This window comes from Periplaneta americana, chromosome 2, assembly GCF_040183065.1.
Source record: "Periplaneta americana isolate PAMFEO1 chromosome 2, P.americana_PAMFEO1_priV1, whole genome shotgun sequence".
Classification (NCBI taxonomy): domain Eukaryota; kingdom Metazoa; phylum Arthropoda; class Insecta; order Blattodea; family Blattidae; genus Periplaneta; species Periplaneta americana.
Window position 1 is genome coordinate 145,685,389 of NC_091118.1, and position 17,163 is coordinate 145,702,551.

At 34.8% G+C, this 17,163-nt stretch overlaps 1 protein-coding gene across 2 annotated transcripts in view; it reads left to right on the plus strand.

Moving 5' to 3' along the window:
- The window catches only part of eIF2Bgamma (eukaryotic translation initiation factor 2B subunit gamma), a 36,684-nt gene that overhangs the window by 15,028 nt on the left and 4,493 nt on the right, over positions 1–17,163 (plus strand). The window contains exons 1-8 of one of the 2 annotated variants that reach the window (XM_069818581.1): positions 3,693–3,823; positions 4,091–4,253; positions 4,565–4,716; positions 5,621–5,786; positions 6,524–6,719; positions 9,865–9,989; positions 14,376–14,569; positions 14,649–14,878. In XM_069818581.1, coding sequence (XP_069674682.1) covers positions 4,100–4,253; positions 4,565–4,716; positions 5,621–5,786; positions 6,524–6,719; positions 9,865–9,989; positions 14,376–14,569; positions 14,649–14,878 — 1,217 coding nt within the window. In that variant the 5' untranslated portion in view covers positions 3,693–3,823; positions 4,091–4,099. Of the gene's footprint in view, positions 1–3,692; positions 3,824–4,090; positions 4,254–4,564; positions 4,717–5,620; positions 5,787–6,523; positions 6,720–9,864; positions 9,990–14,375; positions 14,570–14,648; positions 14,879–17,163 lie in introns of those variants that run through there. The other variant, XM_069818580.1, reaches the window with a different exon arrangement.

The window sequence follows — 17,163 nt, forward strand, 5'->3', positions numbered from 1 at the left end:
TATGTTATTAAGAAATTGCTTTTCCTGTGCAAAATCTATAACAGAGCCAACAATTTTAAAGAATAGAACACTGTAGAAAGTGATAGTTTATTGATCTATTTAATTATCTATTCGAAACACACTCCTCACTGCTGACACCCGCACCATTTCTTTATTTTGACTGATTGATGAGAACCATTGAGTTTCACGCATGGTGTTCAGATCTTGCTACATAAGTATTAAAAAAAGGTTTTGACGTGAATGCGTGTATTAGTTCAGTGCCATCGTAGATAGTCGACCGATACATTTTAAGGCTTGAAATTCCTAAACTACACGACATAAGTAAAGAAGTGAACGACGATCGACAGACGAAGGATCAATGTATTCAACGTGACCTTGAGTAAGACCGGGTGCGGGTGATGTCATGTAGTGATACATGGGAAAGGGGGGGGGGGGGCTGGAGTTGTACAAATTGGCGGGTCGCGCGGCAGCGAACTCGAGAATGCGAAGCGATAGAACGTTCGCAGTCGTGTCAAACGATTCGTAATGAGAAAGGCTACAATCTCAATTGAGCAACAATCAGCAGTCGACAAATTAAATTGAATAATTTGTGAGTGAAGAGGGAAAATTCACTATGTCGAGGCATATGCAGCACAAATTGGAGCTGGTGTACAAGCAACGGGTAGCAAACGATAGAGCACAATACTCACTATAGCAACCGATATTTTACTCTCAATGCATACGAGATGGCTATTCCAAGAATCCCAGAGCAATGAAGCTGTACCGGATTCTCAGGGTATTTGGAAAGAAGAGATGTTGATGCTCACTGCTGACGTTTACCTTAACAGCAATTCTATTAACGACGTGTTCACGCAGAAAGCTTTTGGCTGTGTCTCTGATGCCGCCAACACCGAATTTTTTATTGTGCCCGTCACAAATTGAATTTTATTGTGAACGATTTAAACCGTGAACCAGACATCTGAAACACGATTGCTACAGTAAAGTATCTGGCAAACTTTTTCATGAATCTGCTGTGCAAAAGAAGTATGTATTCAACATTCCAGCCTTGTGTGGGACACGTTGGTCTTAAAAGCACAGACCCAGGAACAAATTCAGGTGGCCCACATTTTGTTTCTGGGTTTATACAAAAGTATCGTTATATTCAAACAACATTTTCTAAGTACTGTTCAAGAGTTGGAAAAGTTACGGAAAGAAGATAACGCTGCTACTAAAAAAAACTGCTTTTCATCTACAGTATGCCACGACTAAATCTGAATTCATCTTGTGCTCGGGACTAATTGCAAAGTAATCGACTCTACTAGAACTCGTGGCACATACATTCTGCAATAAAAAATCTGAATGTTATGTGGGCCACATAAAAAGAATTTTAACGGTTGTGAAAGGATATCGTGGAGCAGAAAATAGTTTTTTGCGAAAATACTCTGTCGTCCACCAATATTGTAACTCAAAACATTGACATTGAACTGCAAATACAGAGGAGTGTAATACCGCAATAACATCGTTCAAATACTCTAGCGTCAACAACTAGTTTTGGAAAAGATAACCAGCAGTTCCTTATTTGGATTTTTTGATGTCGTCACTGGAGCAAAGATTTTCCAGGAACAATTTACTCTCATTTTATTTACACCCTGCTGTTATGTTGAAGATTTCAATCGATGAGTTTAGCTAAAAAGTACAGTGTTTCTGTGATTTTTATTTATTTGAAAATTATTTATTGGTTGTGGGGTAGAAGTCTGATAGAGCCTACAAGCTTTGAAGAGAGGAGAAAAAAATGAACGACAGTATGAAGGAGATGACAGTAGAAGAATTGGTGGAATAAAACGATTACGTTTTTTTTTTTTTTTTTTTTTTTTTTTTTTTTTTCGAAACATGCTTTCCTCATTTCTTTGTCCCAACCATGTACTAGAAGTGTTACTGAGCTCTCGTTTAATACCTTGTGCATAGTGAAAAATTCGTTGCGCTCAACAATGGCAGAAGATTACTTGAACAGGTTGTGTATGTTGGGAAATTCTGAAAAGTTTTAGTCCATATAGAAGAACTTCTTAAATATTTTTTGAATAATCTATTTTGTCATTTCCCCTACCTTCAACATCGAACAAAAGTCTCCTTACATCCTTATATTCAAGCTCGAATCAAATCCTTGTGTAGTTTTTTCAGTCTAAGATTGCTTGCACATACCCCTTGCTCAGACTCTAGCTATGCCTTTGAAACACTTCATTATCCTCCAGTATCAATGCAAGTCGTACATAACTATTGTAATATAAAACAGTGTGTAGGTTGGTAAAGTTACAAAAGTAAATATTACTTTAAATCTTTGTAGCTATTAGTCTTTCATTGTATTAATTATAATCTTGCAAATTAATTTCATGGCACTGTCCAAAACTTGCATCTTGTAAATCTGTAACAACTGGTTGGCCAAATTTTGAGAGAGTATTAGAAAATTTAATGTATAGCGCATACGAATATATTATCTGAAATAGATATAAATAATCTACATGTAGACTTATTTAAATGTATTATTTGCTTACTTAGTGAATTTCTAATACGAAATTTTGTAAATCTCTTATGAAATTACCTACCTTGTTTCCGGTGAATTTTTAGTCTTGTTCCATCCGAAAGGATATCTTTGATGATGGATCCGTGATCCTGAGAACGAAATCAAAGTATGGTAATTTTTGGTTTCATCCTATAGCCATTGTAATGTGGTAATAGAGAAATGTAATTATTTCCTAGCCACACTAAACGTTCAATAATAAAGAAGTAACACAAGGAGGCATATTCTATAATATTCTTCATAAAAATTATAAGCAAGGGTACGGTACTCTTAAAAGTACCTAATTAATCTAGTTTGTTATTCTATCGAAAAGTATGAAGCAAACCAGATAATTTTGTAATAAATGAGACTGTAAACAAGGTTGTAGCATACTGTATATTAAGTTGCATGTATAATTACTTCTGACGATGTCATCTGTATGTTGTGATGTTGAAGGAACCAACGAATGAATGTCATAGACTACCTACCTACATTCTACTTTTTTTTCATCATACATCAGCATTGAAGCTTTAAGATGTGGAACAAGTCTAGAGTTACATAATTTTTTAGTGAGATGAGGTGAGGCCGAGGATTCGTCATAGATTACCTGATACTTTCCTTACGGTTGGGGAAAACCTCGGTAAAACCCAACCAGATAATCAACCAAACGGGAATCTAACCCAAGCCCGAACGCAGCTTCGTTTGAACAGATAAGTGAGTCTACCGACCGAGCTATGTTGATGGATCTACAAAACGAACAATACCATACTAATAAGTAGTTGAATTATATAAAACAATATACAACACACAGCAAATAAATATTTTATAACCAACCTGTTAGATTACGTTATAAATTTTACACACGGGAAAAGTTAAGAAAGTAGAGACTACTGTCACACAGTTCCAGAATTTAAACTTGCTTTCGGCACAATGTACGCCATCTACTCATGTATTTCGTAACTAAATGTGACAACAGTGACTTGTGTGCTTATCAGAGTAGCCAACATAGTAGCGCTATTAATTGGAATATTTCTGTTCAAGTGAATTGTTTCAAACATAATATGAATAATAGAAAGTTTACATATATACTAAAAGTTCCTTTAATATGACCAATTAAATTATTTCAATTAGAGTTTTAGGATTAAAGGAAACGACAGCTAATGTATGTTGCGGTAATGTTACCTACATTGTATAAGTTGTAAAACCACGTGTGCAGTATTCGGTCGGTATTCTCCTTTCTGTATGGAGTGATTTGTAATTTACAAAACTTTTAATATTCGTGACTATTAGGTAACTTATGAAACAGTATTGTTTTAGTTCTTATACTATAATCAAGTAATTGTATTTGTTTCATATTATAAGCGTGTGAAGTTGTTTATTTTGATTTTTATACACAATTTATTAATTCAAAGAGGTTATGTTGTAAACATATGTAGACCTATTGATTGATTAGTGTTGAGAAAATGAGAATTCATGTAGTATTAATCGATATATCATTTACCAATAGCAACATTTAAGTGTTACTAATTAATTTACTCCCCCCCTTTTTCTTTTAAGCCTAAAGAAATGGTTCGCGAATTCCAAGCCATTGTAATGGCTGGAGGAAGAGGGTCAAGAATGACTGAAATAACCGCTGGTAGACCAAAATGTACAATTCCAATAGGAAACAAACCAATGGTATGGTATCCATTAAACTTGCTTCAGCGAACAGGAATTAAAGGTAATATCATGTAAAAATAATACGTACTTTTAACTCTGCAATAAGATTTTAGTGTAGCCTATTGAAAATGCAGAGAGTTCCTACGCAGACAGGTCCCAAGTAATATGTTCCGTCGGTTTAATGACAGCTGTTCGGAGTGCTCGTCTCAGGGAAGCTAAGCAGTAGGCGATGTGGGACCGGTCTGCGTAGGGAAGTGTTTTAAGGCCTTGTCCGTATGCACTCATAGTCCGCCAACGATTTTATGTAGAGATTGGAGTGGGACCGGTCTGCATAGGAATTCTCTGTATAATGCATATTCATAATTGTTTCAGATGCAATATTGGTCGTGATGGAGCAAATGAAGTCTGCAGTTCAAGCAGCATTGGAGCCTTTAGGCTTGAAGATTAATGTTGACATTGTTACTATTGCTGATGAAGATTGGGGAACTGCAGATACTTTGCGTTTCTTAAGTGACAGAATTAAGGTAAATCGCTTCACTATAAAAAATAATGCCCAAAGCTATTTCTAAGTCCAGTTTCATAGTAAAATATGTTTAGTGATTAAGTTACCTACTTAAAATCCAATTCAACAGTGATTATGGGTGGATTATGATGATGTTTATGTGTGAGAGTTGGTACCAATAGTGAAATTAAAATAATTAGGCCTCTTACGAATAAATTCGTCTCCACATTCTAGCATTTTTCTACATAGCCTACGCTTTAACTATTCTGTGTATCTTAGGCCTACATATGTGCTAAGCTTGAAATTTAAGAGCTATGATGATCTTAATTTTATCATTAGTTATATTTTACTAGTAAGATGGGCTATTTTACATAATGGTTTCGGGTTATAATAAAATTAAGGAAAAACTTAATGTCTGCTGCTTCTGTGTTTACTAGGTGTCGAATACGCATTACTGTTCAGGGACTATAGTGGAATTGGTAACAGGAACAGATATTTTGTTGTAGCTTAGATACTAGAAAACAGAGAGGTTTGAATTAATTTAAAGTGAAGTCTCTAATATTAAATAAGGCCTAGCTACTGAATAAATGTTACCTGTTCAACATAATAATGGGAAACATTGACTGTCTTGGAAATTTCTTATCAAAAACATAGTATTAGCACAGTCTAGTATACAATATATAGTCACAAAGCTTGAGTTGTGAGGGTACTAGGAACAATAGACTGTGCCAGTACTATTTCGCATTGTCTGTGATGACGTGATAGCGATCCTAGTGGTTAGCAACTATCTATAGATGCATATTCCCTACATATTAAGCTTCGTGACTATAGACTAGACTGTGGTATTAGCAAGGACATTGTCAGGAACTAGTTGGGTTTACTATCGAGTGAACTTTTACTGTTTTATAATGGGTTTTTCTTTACAGTCTGATGTAATAGTTGTGAGTTGTGATTTCATAACTGACATGAGTCTTCATCCAATATTGGATTTACATCGACTACACTCAAATGGAGTTATGGCTTTGTACTTTGAACCACAACCATCAGATAACACCCTTGTCACTCCAGGTCCAAAGTCAAAATTTAAACCAGGTAATGTAAACAAATTAAGTTACGATAAATACAAAGAAACTTACTGAGCTGCATTTCAGAAATAAAAATAATGTGAATCTATCGAGATACCTATCCTTACTCTTGAATTAAGAGAAGAAAAAGAATCTTATTTAAAATTGTTTTTTCATATTTAGTGTCATAAAATTCTTGTTAACTAAAACCTTTTATAGGCTTATAAATAATGTACTAAACATTCTCTAAAATAAAATATTATGCCATATTTTGCAAGATCAATATTTTATCTTCCTGCTTATCATACTTCGAACTATTGGCAGAAATTTCGTATACCATTGCTAGTATTGTAAAGATTGTTGGTTACATAACTTAACGGATTATTTTGATAGTTTATAAAGCTATAATTAATATTAACCTCATCAAAATATTCAATTAAAATACCGTATATTTTACGTGGAAGAAACTAGAAGGCTTTGTAATAATTAACCTACTTCTATTTTCAGTTTCGTACAATGGAAATTTAAGAGTTTCATACAGAACTAAAGTCTGCTGTGCTAATGATGGTTATCAAATTCTTCCTTGGTGACTAATGAACAGATTCTAAGTCATGCTGTGTAGAAATGTCTATTAGTCATTGAAATGCAACCCTTCATTTTCTGTTAAACAGTAGTACCGGTAATTAGTAGTTGTATTTCAATGTCAAATACGATTAAATTTAAAATAACTTGCTCATCAGCATACAAATATTGTTCTTCTTCCAGAAAGGGATCTTGTTGGCTTGGATGAAAAGACATCACGTCTCGTTTTCGTAGGATCAGTTTCAGATTTTGATTCAGAAGTACCTATATCAAGAGAGATAATGGAGAAACACCCTGTTATAGATATGTATAGTAAAATCACGGATGCTCATTTTTATATTTTCAAGAAATGGGTTGTGGACTTTCTAGTACATAAAAAGTAAGTATTCATTGAAATTAACTCTCTCACATTGTACATTTAAAATTTGTACTTACATTTGCCCTTCTTGAATGACTCTTACATTTCTTTAGAAGACGATATTTTAATTGCTGTATGGTAGCTAATGGAGTAAAACTTCATTTATACGTTTCTATGGAGGTCTGAAGAATAAAACTCATTTAAGTGGGAAAAACGTATAACTGGAATTATATTTTAATAGCATTTAGCATTTCAAGACTATATGGAAAGAAGGGGTGTAAGCTAAATTATGCTGGTAAAATTTTCACAAGGGTAATTTTTTAACTTCACAGTTAAGCTTTGTTTGAGTCTATAACATTGTACTCAGATTTATAACACATGTTCTTGAGGAATGTAAGATTATTTGTAGAAAATCTTAGCTGTTTAGGGCCAATTGTAGCAGATTATTACCTACATTTCAAACTCCTATTGAAATCGGAAGTAAACACTGATATGCTGAAACAATTGTCTTTAGAGACAATTAATATTAGGTACTCTCCACAAAACTGGCTTCATTTATACACCGACGGATCCTTGATCTCCAGAGAACAAGGTGCCGGTGCAGGTGTTACGTGCTGTCTCTTCTCACTTTATAGGTCACTTGGATATGGAACAACAAGTTTTGATGGTGAAATCATTGCAGTAAGTGAATGTCTCAGGAATCTTCTATGCCACATCAATAAATTTAGGAATGCAGTTATATTGTCAGACTCCAAAGCAGCTATTCTATCAATCGTCTCTAAACACACACCTTCATCTCAAACAGCAGAAATAACTAAAATGCTCTCTCAATTAATATCACTCAATAAAAGAATTGTATTCCAATGGATACCATCTCATTGTGGAATCCTGGGAAACGAGAATGCGGATGCTTTAGCAAAGAAGGGCAGCACTGCTACTTACAGACCTGTTACTAAATCTACGTATTACTCTGTGAAGAGATTTATTAAATCTACATACTTAGACTTCAACAAACAAAATTTGATAACACAATCCCAAGGGAAAAAATGGAACTCTCTGCATCAAAATCCACAGTTAATTCCCGATTTACCACGGAAATAGTCTGTAGCTGCATTTAGATTGGCAACAGGCCATGATTGTTTGGCTAAACACCTGCATAGAATTTGAATATATCAGTCCCCTAACTGCCCATTGTGCAACTCAAACCAAGAAATGGATTCGGAACACCTCAAAATCTGTGCTTCATTGGCTGGTCATGATAATATCTTTGAAAAATATTGGAGTGCAAGAGGTTAAATGACTTTATTGTCAAACGCCTGGCATTAGAAAACAACAACATTTCAAACTCCAATCCAGAAAATTGTACGACATTGACTTGCCTAATTTTTCTCGTGTGATCTTTATTTGAAAGCATGTGATTGATTATTTTACAAAAAAAAAAAAAAAAAAAAAAAAAAAAAAAGTTAATTGTTTCAGACTACTTGCTCCTAAGGAAACTATGCCCTCATATTGTGACAACTCTTTCATAAAATGAAGTAGTTATGCAATAAGAGATAAACTGCCAAAAACTTGTTTTCGAGATACTGATCATTGAAATAAATCTTGTTTTTATTAAACATTTCATGCAAGAAATATTGTAACATTCATACTGTTACAAAAAATAGCACAATTAATACTAAAAAAAACCTAACCGATTTTTAATAACAGACCAGCAGTTGATTTAATATTGCAAAGGAAATAAAATGAATTTTATGCTTAAACGAATTTTGCTTGTAAATAGCAGCAAAATGCAGATATCACATTCTTGATTTTTTCGAAGTTAAATAATCCAGCCAACAACAGATTTGTGCAAATATCTCAATTTCTTTTTAATTATTATTGTCAGTTGGTCTATTGTTGCATTAAATTAGGCAATTGTCCAGTTATGTCATGGGGTGTTACGAAAAGTTTCTTTGTTTCTAAAGCAGTAATAGTCATCAAAGGACGCAAAATGTGTAGAGGCAAGCATGGGCAACTTCGAATTTCCACGAATTTCAAAGTGGGCTAAATCTTAAGAAGAACACGTGCTGTATTTTCGCGTTCTTACATTTTCACTGCAAACCGAATTTCGAGAAAAATTTATGTAGAATGTATGAATAACGTTTTGTATCTCTTGGGGTGTAAATATGATTGTATAAGTATAAAAAACTTATGAACAATAAACGTCGGTCTGTAACAGAAATAAATTAACATGGAAAGTGCAGGAATTTTGCCAGGACTTTAGAAAATGCGCACAAATGTAAAAATCTTATAATAAAATTGTGAAACATATAAAAGAAATTTTACTATAATCACTGAGTAAAATATCGTAATCATTTTAGTATCTAAATGTTTACGAAAATGTGATGATGCTATGTTTCTCCATTTTTGTAATGACTGCAGTAACGATAACATCATGTAACAAAGAAAATTGTCACTGTATAACATCTTTGCAACAGTGATTCCAGATTTCCCTGAAGAATGTTTGGTTCCAGTTTGGAGCACAGGAATTTTTCCTTAAAGGGTATTATTCCTCAGCTAGTCCATAATCTGGAATTTAGCCTAGTTTAAGTTTAGATTTAAGACCTCTCCTGGTGCTACATAATCATGATCATCCTATCATATCATCGGGGTAATGTATCTCTGCCTTTGAGGCACTGCAACCTCAGAAGTGGGTTACACCTAAGCTACTGCTAAGAGAGAAGAGAAGAAATATCGAAAGACGTTTCCATTAGGTATTAAAACTGCAGAGTATAAGGTATATTCATAGAAATGTTCATCCTGTTATCCATCATAAACTGTGGCATAGAGTCTAAGACTAGTCGGCAAGACTCAGTGTTACTGGTCTAGTACAGACTGAGTGTTCAGGATCTCTTCTGTCTTTAGGTTGATAAGGAAATGAAGTTTTCGGAAATCGTTCTTGGGTCAATTTTTTCGCTATATTTTGTACTTGGTAGCACTTGATGCGCAGTAGCATTATGATCAGAACTAATGCTACATTGATGATGTTACATATTTCTTCAATATTTATTTATGTTCTGTGAAACAATTTGGTTAATATTACCATTTCTGTAGACAGACATGTTGTTGTGTATTAAACATGCATAGTTATTGTGTGAAGTTGCAATAAAAAATTCTAATGTTGTAGGAATATTAGCACCTTGAAAGGAGAACTTTTACCTTATCTCGTTAAGAAACAAGCTTCAAAGCGCAACAAGATTGATAAACGAGCTGAAGCAAATACATCTGCTATTGACGAGGATACAAAGAAAGGTAATTTACAGTATTGTACATAATCTATCATCTTCATGATACTTTTCTGCAAGAACTGTACTGAATTGAAAAAGAAAGTGTTATTGTGGAGTTCAAGGGAGGTTGTAGCCTATGTATTTTTGGTCAAAAATATAGATTTTTTTGTTTTTGTCTATCTTGATTGCATAAAGCTTGCTTAATCATCTCTCATTCTTATTTTGTGTCAGAACGTCCTAAAAGGTCCTTGAAATGTCCAGTGTCCAGTGTTACTAGAGGCAGGGCCTTTTTTCCAGTAGAAATTTCTATATAAAAAAAAAGTAAATCCTAGCATGGATAAATATATAATAGGATGCGAAACTTAATGAATTTCCAGTAACACATACTAGAGGTGCTGTTGTAGGAATTGATCTTGCTGCCATCTATTTCTAGGAGGGGTGTTATTACATCTAGCAGCGCACCAAGTAGCGAAAAGAGTAATTACTCCATAATGTTAAACTGTGCAGAAAGTATTCCCTCCCACTCTCATCGATATTCAAAACTAACCCAATTTAAAATAAAACATTTACAGTTTTTTTCCTCACAGCATATTCTACTGAAAATTCTTACTGGAGCCAACAAGAAGATAAAAGAAATTATGTGTTTTACACTACCCGATTAAAATATAACCAGACAGAGACAAAAAAATAAAGCAAAAGGTTAGATAATTGGGATTGTATTCTTTGGGTATTTATTGTACAGTGCAATGGAAATGTTTGCAAGAACTACTTAGAGAGTTCAATTTATTATATTACTATTACTTTACAATACATTCAACAACACTATTTTTACAACGTCCATAAACATCACTGTTTAACATACACTGCTTATACACACACACATCACTTTATGTTCACTTATTAGCAAGTTTCAGTCCGCCATCTCGGCTCTCCAGCTCTCCCGTACAGCAATATCTCGAACAGATAAATAGAGAACTCTGGGTAATGTACCCAACACGTAGTTCTAATATTCACCACCTACGATGTTGGGCACTGATCACCTTATTTCAAACCCCCAAATCCAGATGGTGCTGACCGCAGTTTCGCATTCTACTATATATTTATCCATGATCATAGTTTGAAATTTGCAGGACCTGGTGATATTATGCTACAATAAGGAAATAAAATGGGTTGCTTACATTGTTCCCGCCATTATATCTTTCTGCTTGGCCCATTCAGACCTTCTTCGTAAGTGTCTGCATGGGAAAACCCAAAATACAAAAGAGTTCTTCAATAATATTATTTGGTGTAGGGAACAAAAAAATATTTTTGTGGGTGCAAAGACATTGTCAGTTTGTGTACATGATGCTGTATTAATATTCATTAAGGGAAATAGTGGTAAGATTAAAATTTTAAGGAGATTAGGTGTACAACCAGGAGCAAAAATGGTAAAGGCGTGCAAACATATTGACAATCCAGGTGAAAAAGGCAGCTATGGATTGTGAGGTGAAGTGCAGAATGGAGAGAAAGTATAAAAGAGGTCTTAAAAAGGCCAGAGAGGATGAAAAAGACACTAATCCAGAATATGTACCAAGTGCATATTAAAGTTATGGCTAAATTTAGTTGTAATTTTCTTACTTGTTTTTTTCTATATAAATGTACTGTACCTTTTTCTCAACTACCACGAGTAGAAACTTGAGATTTTAAACACTGAACTAAATAATTCCTGGTTTTTTCATATTCCATATCCTAAAATTAACAAAATTAAAAAATATTTTATGTGAAAAAAAAAAAGTTAAAATTTTCCTTCGAGAAAAATTAAAAACAAAAAAAAAAAGTTTTTTTTTATTACCAGCCTGCAAAAACCAACAATAAAAAAATTAAATAATAGCCCTTTCAAGTTGTGTGCAAAGTAGCATCCTTCTAGCTGAAATAGTTCCTGAGAAAAAGATGTATCAAATTCGTAAATTTAACATGACGAACTTAGTACATACAAAGCTTCCCTTAAAAATGCTGTACATTTGTGGATTGATAATTAAAAAAAAATATGAAATATGTGGCAATTTTATACATGATTTAATTTAAAGCTAGGGTGTCATTTCCAGTATATTGATTTTGCAATGGTTAAAATATCTATTACATAAAGTTTGTCAAATTATCCATGATTTTATTCTGACAGCAGTTTGTTTTGCAAAGTAAATTTCTCACAGTTTGACTACAGACCACCTCTAATTTATACCTTCAGAATCTATAACGCACAATAACAGTGAACTCTTCAGAATTTCAGTTCAGCTTCTATTGCAAACCACAAGTGTAAGCTTATTGATGTCCAGCAATAAAGACTTTCGAAAGCTTCATCTTGTAATTGGCTAAGAACTAATGAAAATATTATATAATCCACACCTGTGGAGTAACTATCAGTGCGTCTGGCCACGAAACCAGGTGGCCCAGGTTCGAATCCCGGTCGGGGCAAGTTACCTAGTTGAGGTTTTTTCCGGGGTTTTCCCTCAACCCAATACGAGCAAATGCTGGGTAACTTTCGGTGCTGGACCCCAGACTCATTTCACTGGCATTATCACCTTCATATCATTCAGACTAAATAACCTAGATGTTGATACAGCGTCGTAAAATAACCCAATAAAAAAATGAAATATATAGATACATATAAAAATATTGCACAAAAATTTCTGTAAGACCACCCCAGCTTTCTTTTTTTCTGGCATTTACAATAACTCTTCAAATTCACGTAATCTTCCTGATCTAAGATTTGTCGTATGATTTTAGGCATACTCCTGTAATTAAGTTAGCATTTTTGAAGACAATTAATGGAGAGTAAAATGCTTACTTTGTCACTGTATATAAGAAAAAGTTCAAAAAGGAAATCATTGTTTCATATTCAGTAATCCACCTTTTTATATATTTGTTCAAATTAAATTATTTTCTCCAGTAAAAATATTTCATGTGTTTCTTGAGCTAATTGACTCGAATACCAAATATTTAAAAAAAAAAAAAATTCATGATTTTGTATAAATTGCTAAACACAGACGATAGCATCTCAAAAACCATATTCTTTGTGTGGTGGGTGCAAAAACAAATTTCCATGAAAATCACTTAAATCTAGAAATGTAATATGATTGAATTTGTGTTCAGTCACTCTCACTGAAGTTACTTTAAATACTTCTCATTGCTATTGGAGAAATATATATACAGACCCAGAAACAAAATTTGGGCCACCTGTATTTTTAAAGTTCCAGTTATAACATACTGCACATGCTCAGTATTAAATTTACTGAGCTTGGACTGAGCATGCACAGTATGTTATAATTGGAACTTGAAAATTTCAGGTGGCCCAAATTTTGTTTCTGGATCTGTACAATAGTGTATAGATCCTGTACAGTGTGTCCACCTCTATGGAATAAGTTAGGATGTCTGACCATGAAAGGAGCAGACTCGAGTACAAGTCCTGGTTGGGGTTTTTTTCGAGGTTTTCCCCTCAACCAAATGAAGCAGAATTGCTGGGTAACTTTCCACATTGGCCCTCACTCATTTTGCTATCATTAATTCATATATCATCCATACCATAATCCAGATTAAGTTCGCAGTTGGCATCGGTAGCGTACTTGGTATAGCGTTAGCCTTCTATGCTCGAGGTTGCAGGTTCGATCCCGGCCCAGGTCGATGGCATTTAAGTGTGTTTAAAAGCGACAGGCTCATGTCAGTATATTTACTGGCATGTAAAAGAAATCCTGCGGGACAAAATTCCAGCATATCGGCGACACTGATATAACCTCTGCAGTTGTGAGCATCGTTAAATAAACCATAATTTATTTCTAAGTTCACAGTGCAAAGCGCTGTACTGTACAAGAGCGTGACCAGCTATCCAGTCATTCATAGAATAGGGAGTGGTAAGCACAATAAGCCTCAGACTGCAGGGTAAGTCCTCAGGCCCATCCTTCATAAAAATTCTTGTATGATCTTAGAGTCCTTCTTCTATAATAATAAAAGGGAAAAAAAAAAACCTTGTATGTTGTGGCCAAAATACCTTGCTCCACTCTTCTAGCATGCAGTTTTGTAAATGTTGTGAATAAGTTTCATTCTACCGCATAATTAGCTTCCTTAATGGTACCGGTACTATTTAAAGCAGTTACATTTTATATAAAACTTCCACCTTTTCTAAACAAGCCCTGTCCTGCCCAACTGTCTGCTCTCTGTTGCTGTGCAGTCCAAACCAGACTTGCTATTTTAAATTCAGTGCTATTTTTTATACCATCATCTGATTTAGATTTTTAAATATGTAGTCCTGTTATTGAATACAGATGTTAAAACTAAACTCTTGTGACCAACACTGCAATACAAATTACATTTAAATTCTTTTTTAATGGGGTAGATGTACCAACAACTTGTGACCAATTAAAATGATTTTATTTTGCAGACATATTTGATTTTGCCCAGGAGAGTTATCTCACACTTAAGGTCCGGAATATATCATTCTACAATGACCACAAAAGTGATATGAATTCTGCTTATCATGGAGATTCTATTCGTTGCTATGGTTTCTTAGCTCCTTCACATAAATTTGGCGCCAGAATAAATACTATTGTTGATTACTGCAATATTAACAGACAGGTACGTCCAAAATTCTGTATTTGTAATTAAACTATTAGTCTGCTTAAACAGGATATATAACTGAAATAATTTCTTTCAGATAAAAGATCGTTGGGAAATGGTGACTGGAGGTGTCCAGTTTGTTAGAGTTCATTCATCAGCTGATATTAAATCCACTCAAATGGACGACACATGTATGGTTGGGGAGAATACCACCATTGCAGAGAAAACCTCAATCAAAGCATGTATTATTGGTGCACGCTGTGAAATTGAAAGCAAGGTTCGTCTGGCTAACTGCATTTTAATGAATGGCGTCAAGATCCGAGAAGGGTAAGTCATATACGAGAGAGAGAGAGAGAGAGAGAGAGAGAGAGAGAGAGAGAGAATAAGTTGAAAATGGAAATAGAAACCTATATTTTTTAATGAGGTGGTTGAAACTATTGTCACTTGATGGCAATATTATTGATGTGCACACAAGCAAAGCAAACAAGCAACAGTTACAAAATGCTGCAAGACATTGGTGACATGATCTGAGAAATGATGCATGCTTTGTCTCAAGATGGTAATGGTACTTCCAAGACTCATCACCTGTGGCTATCTGGACTAGCATATCATCCCCTTTGACTTGTCTGCTCAGATCAAGTTGCTGACCTGTTACACATTTGCCTCCATGACAATCTCCACTGGCAGACTAACTTGATGTTAGATACTTGTCTACACTTCAGAGAACTTCTGCACCCAATTGTAGACGGTTTGATGTGGTAGGTAATGCTCACTATAAAAGGTAGTATTTCTTTATGAATATCTTCTGCTGCCAGACCTTTTTCACAGAAAAGTCGCACAATGGAGTGCTTCTAGACATTAGTATACTCCTGTAAAGGTGCTGCCATCTTGCAACTGCTGCTTTTTTGTTTTGCCTGTGCCACTTGTGTGCACATAGATCACCTTGACACCTGGATTATATTATCATCTAATAGTGATAACCTGAGTTGCCTTGTTAGAAAAATAGGTTGCTACTTCAGTTTATAGCTTACTGACTCGCCTATGTATGTCATAAAAGTTTTGCATGCAATTTTTTACCTACAAAACCACTACCTGATAGTCTTTACCACAACAGAAACCTGCATGAGAAGAGTTGGTTTCATTGTCTGTGAACATGTGTAGTTAGTGTCACGTTGTGCACATGTCATCCATATTTGAAGTAATATTTTCCAGATATGATGCATTTCTGCCAGCATTGATAGAAACAGACCAAGCATATATTTTTTAGAACTGACCAAAAGACTTCCATTGTAAATGTATAAACTTTGTCTACAAAGCTAGTTTTTCTTGCGAAAAATTGGAGAGAAGAATCATCACTGTGCTAACTTGGAGAATATGGAATTATAATATTTTCAGACTTTTGTTTACTAGTTTTATTTCCAAAAAATGTGGCACTATTAACACTTTCATAGTGTTTGTGATTCGAAATTCATGAACTTCTACACTGCATCATTGCTATAGAAACATCTAATGGTTCAGAAGAACACATCATTCCATCATCAGGGAAGGAAAGGAGATTCTAATGGTTAAATTCGTTACCTACAGCTATTTTACCAGCATTGGTAGAGATATAGATCTTAGTATTGTATTCTTCTGATAGTGTAGATAAGGAAGAGAGGACCTAATAATGAAGCCTACACATAGTGCTATAATCTTAGATGTCTCTACATCAGGGATGCAAAATTGTACTATAATTGAAGCACACGTCATAAAAAACCGGAACACGTAACTCATCCCTATCCTGCTACCCTTGCATCATTGTACGTCAGGGGAGAGGAGAAGAGAGAACAGTGTATTTGCCAAATGTCACAAAAAACGTCATTGAAGGCTCAGGCCTTGTGGATGGAGGAACGAACTCTTTCCCCATGCTTCCATCCCTTTCTTCCCCAGTTCTGCAACCCTGTTCTACATTCACGTCGTGATACGAAAACTAAAGAATTTCGAACCACTAGCATAAAATGTTGCACACATTCAGATGACAAACTTAACAAATATCATAGTTGCACACTTTATGTAATCCAATATTTCCTCAACCATAAATGTGCAAAATGCAGTTGTTGATTTTATGTAATGTGCAGCAGAGTTGAACAACTGCTAGTCCACGAAATGGTCTACTACATGTAGGGAATAGAAAAGTGCGCATGGTCGAGAGAGAGAGAGAGAGAGAGAGATATATGCGCGCATGTGCACACACATGTATACTATAGATATCACCAGCATTCTTGAAGAATTACCTTCAGTCCATTGCTGTGGAGTAATAGTATGTTGACTGTGCAACAAATGGGGCCCAGATTCAGATCCTGGTTAGGACAAGGTAAGTTACCCGGTTGAGGCTATTTCCAGGATTTTCCCTCAACTCATTAAGAGCAAATGCTGGGTAACTTTCGGCACTGGATCCTGGACTCATTTTGCTGGGATTATCACTGCCATTTCATTCAGATGCTAGATAACCATCACAGTTGATAAAGCATCTTGGTTATTAAAAAAAGACTGACTTTAACCCCTGTACAACTAGCGAGTCTCTTGTTGCCTTCCTTGCAGTATCCCCTCTCTATGTAATCCAGCTGGTTTGC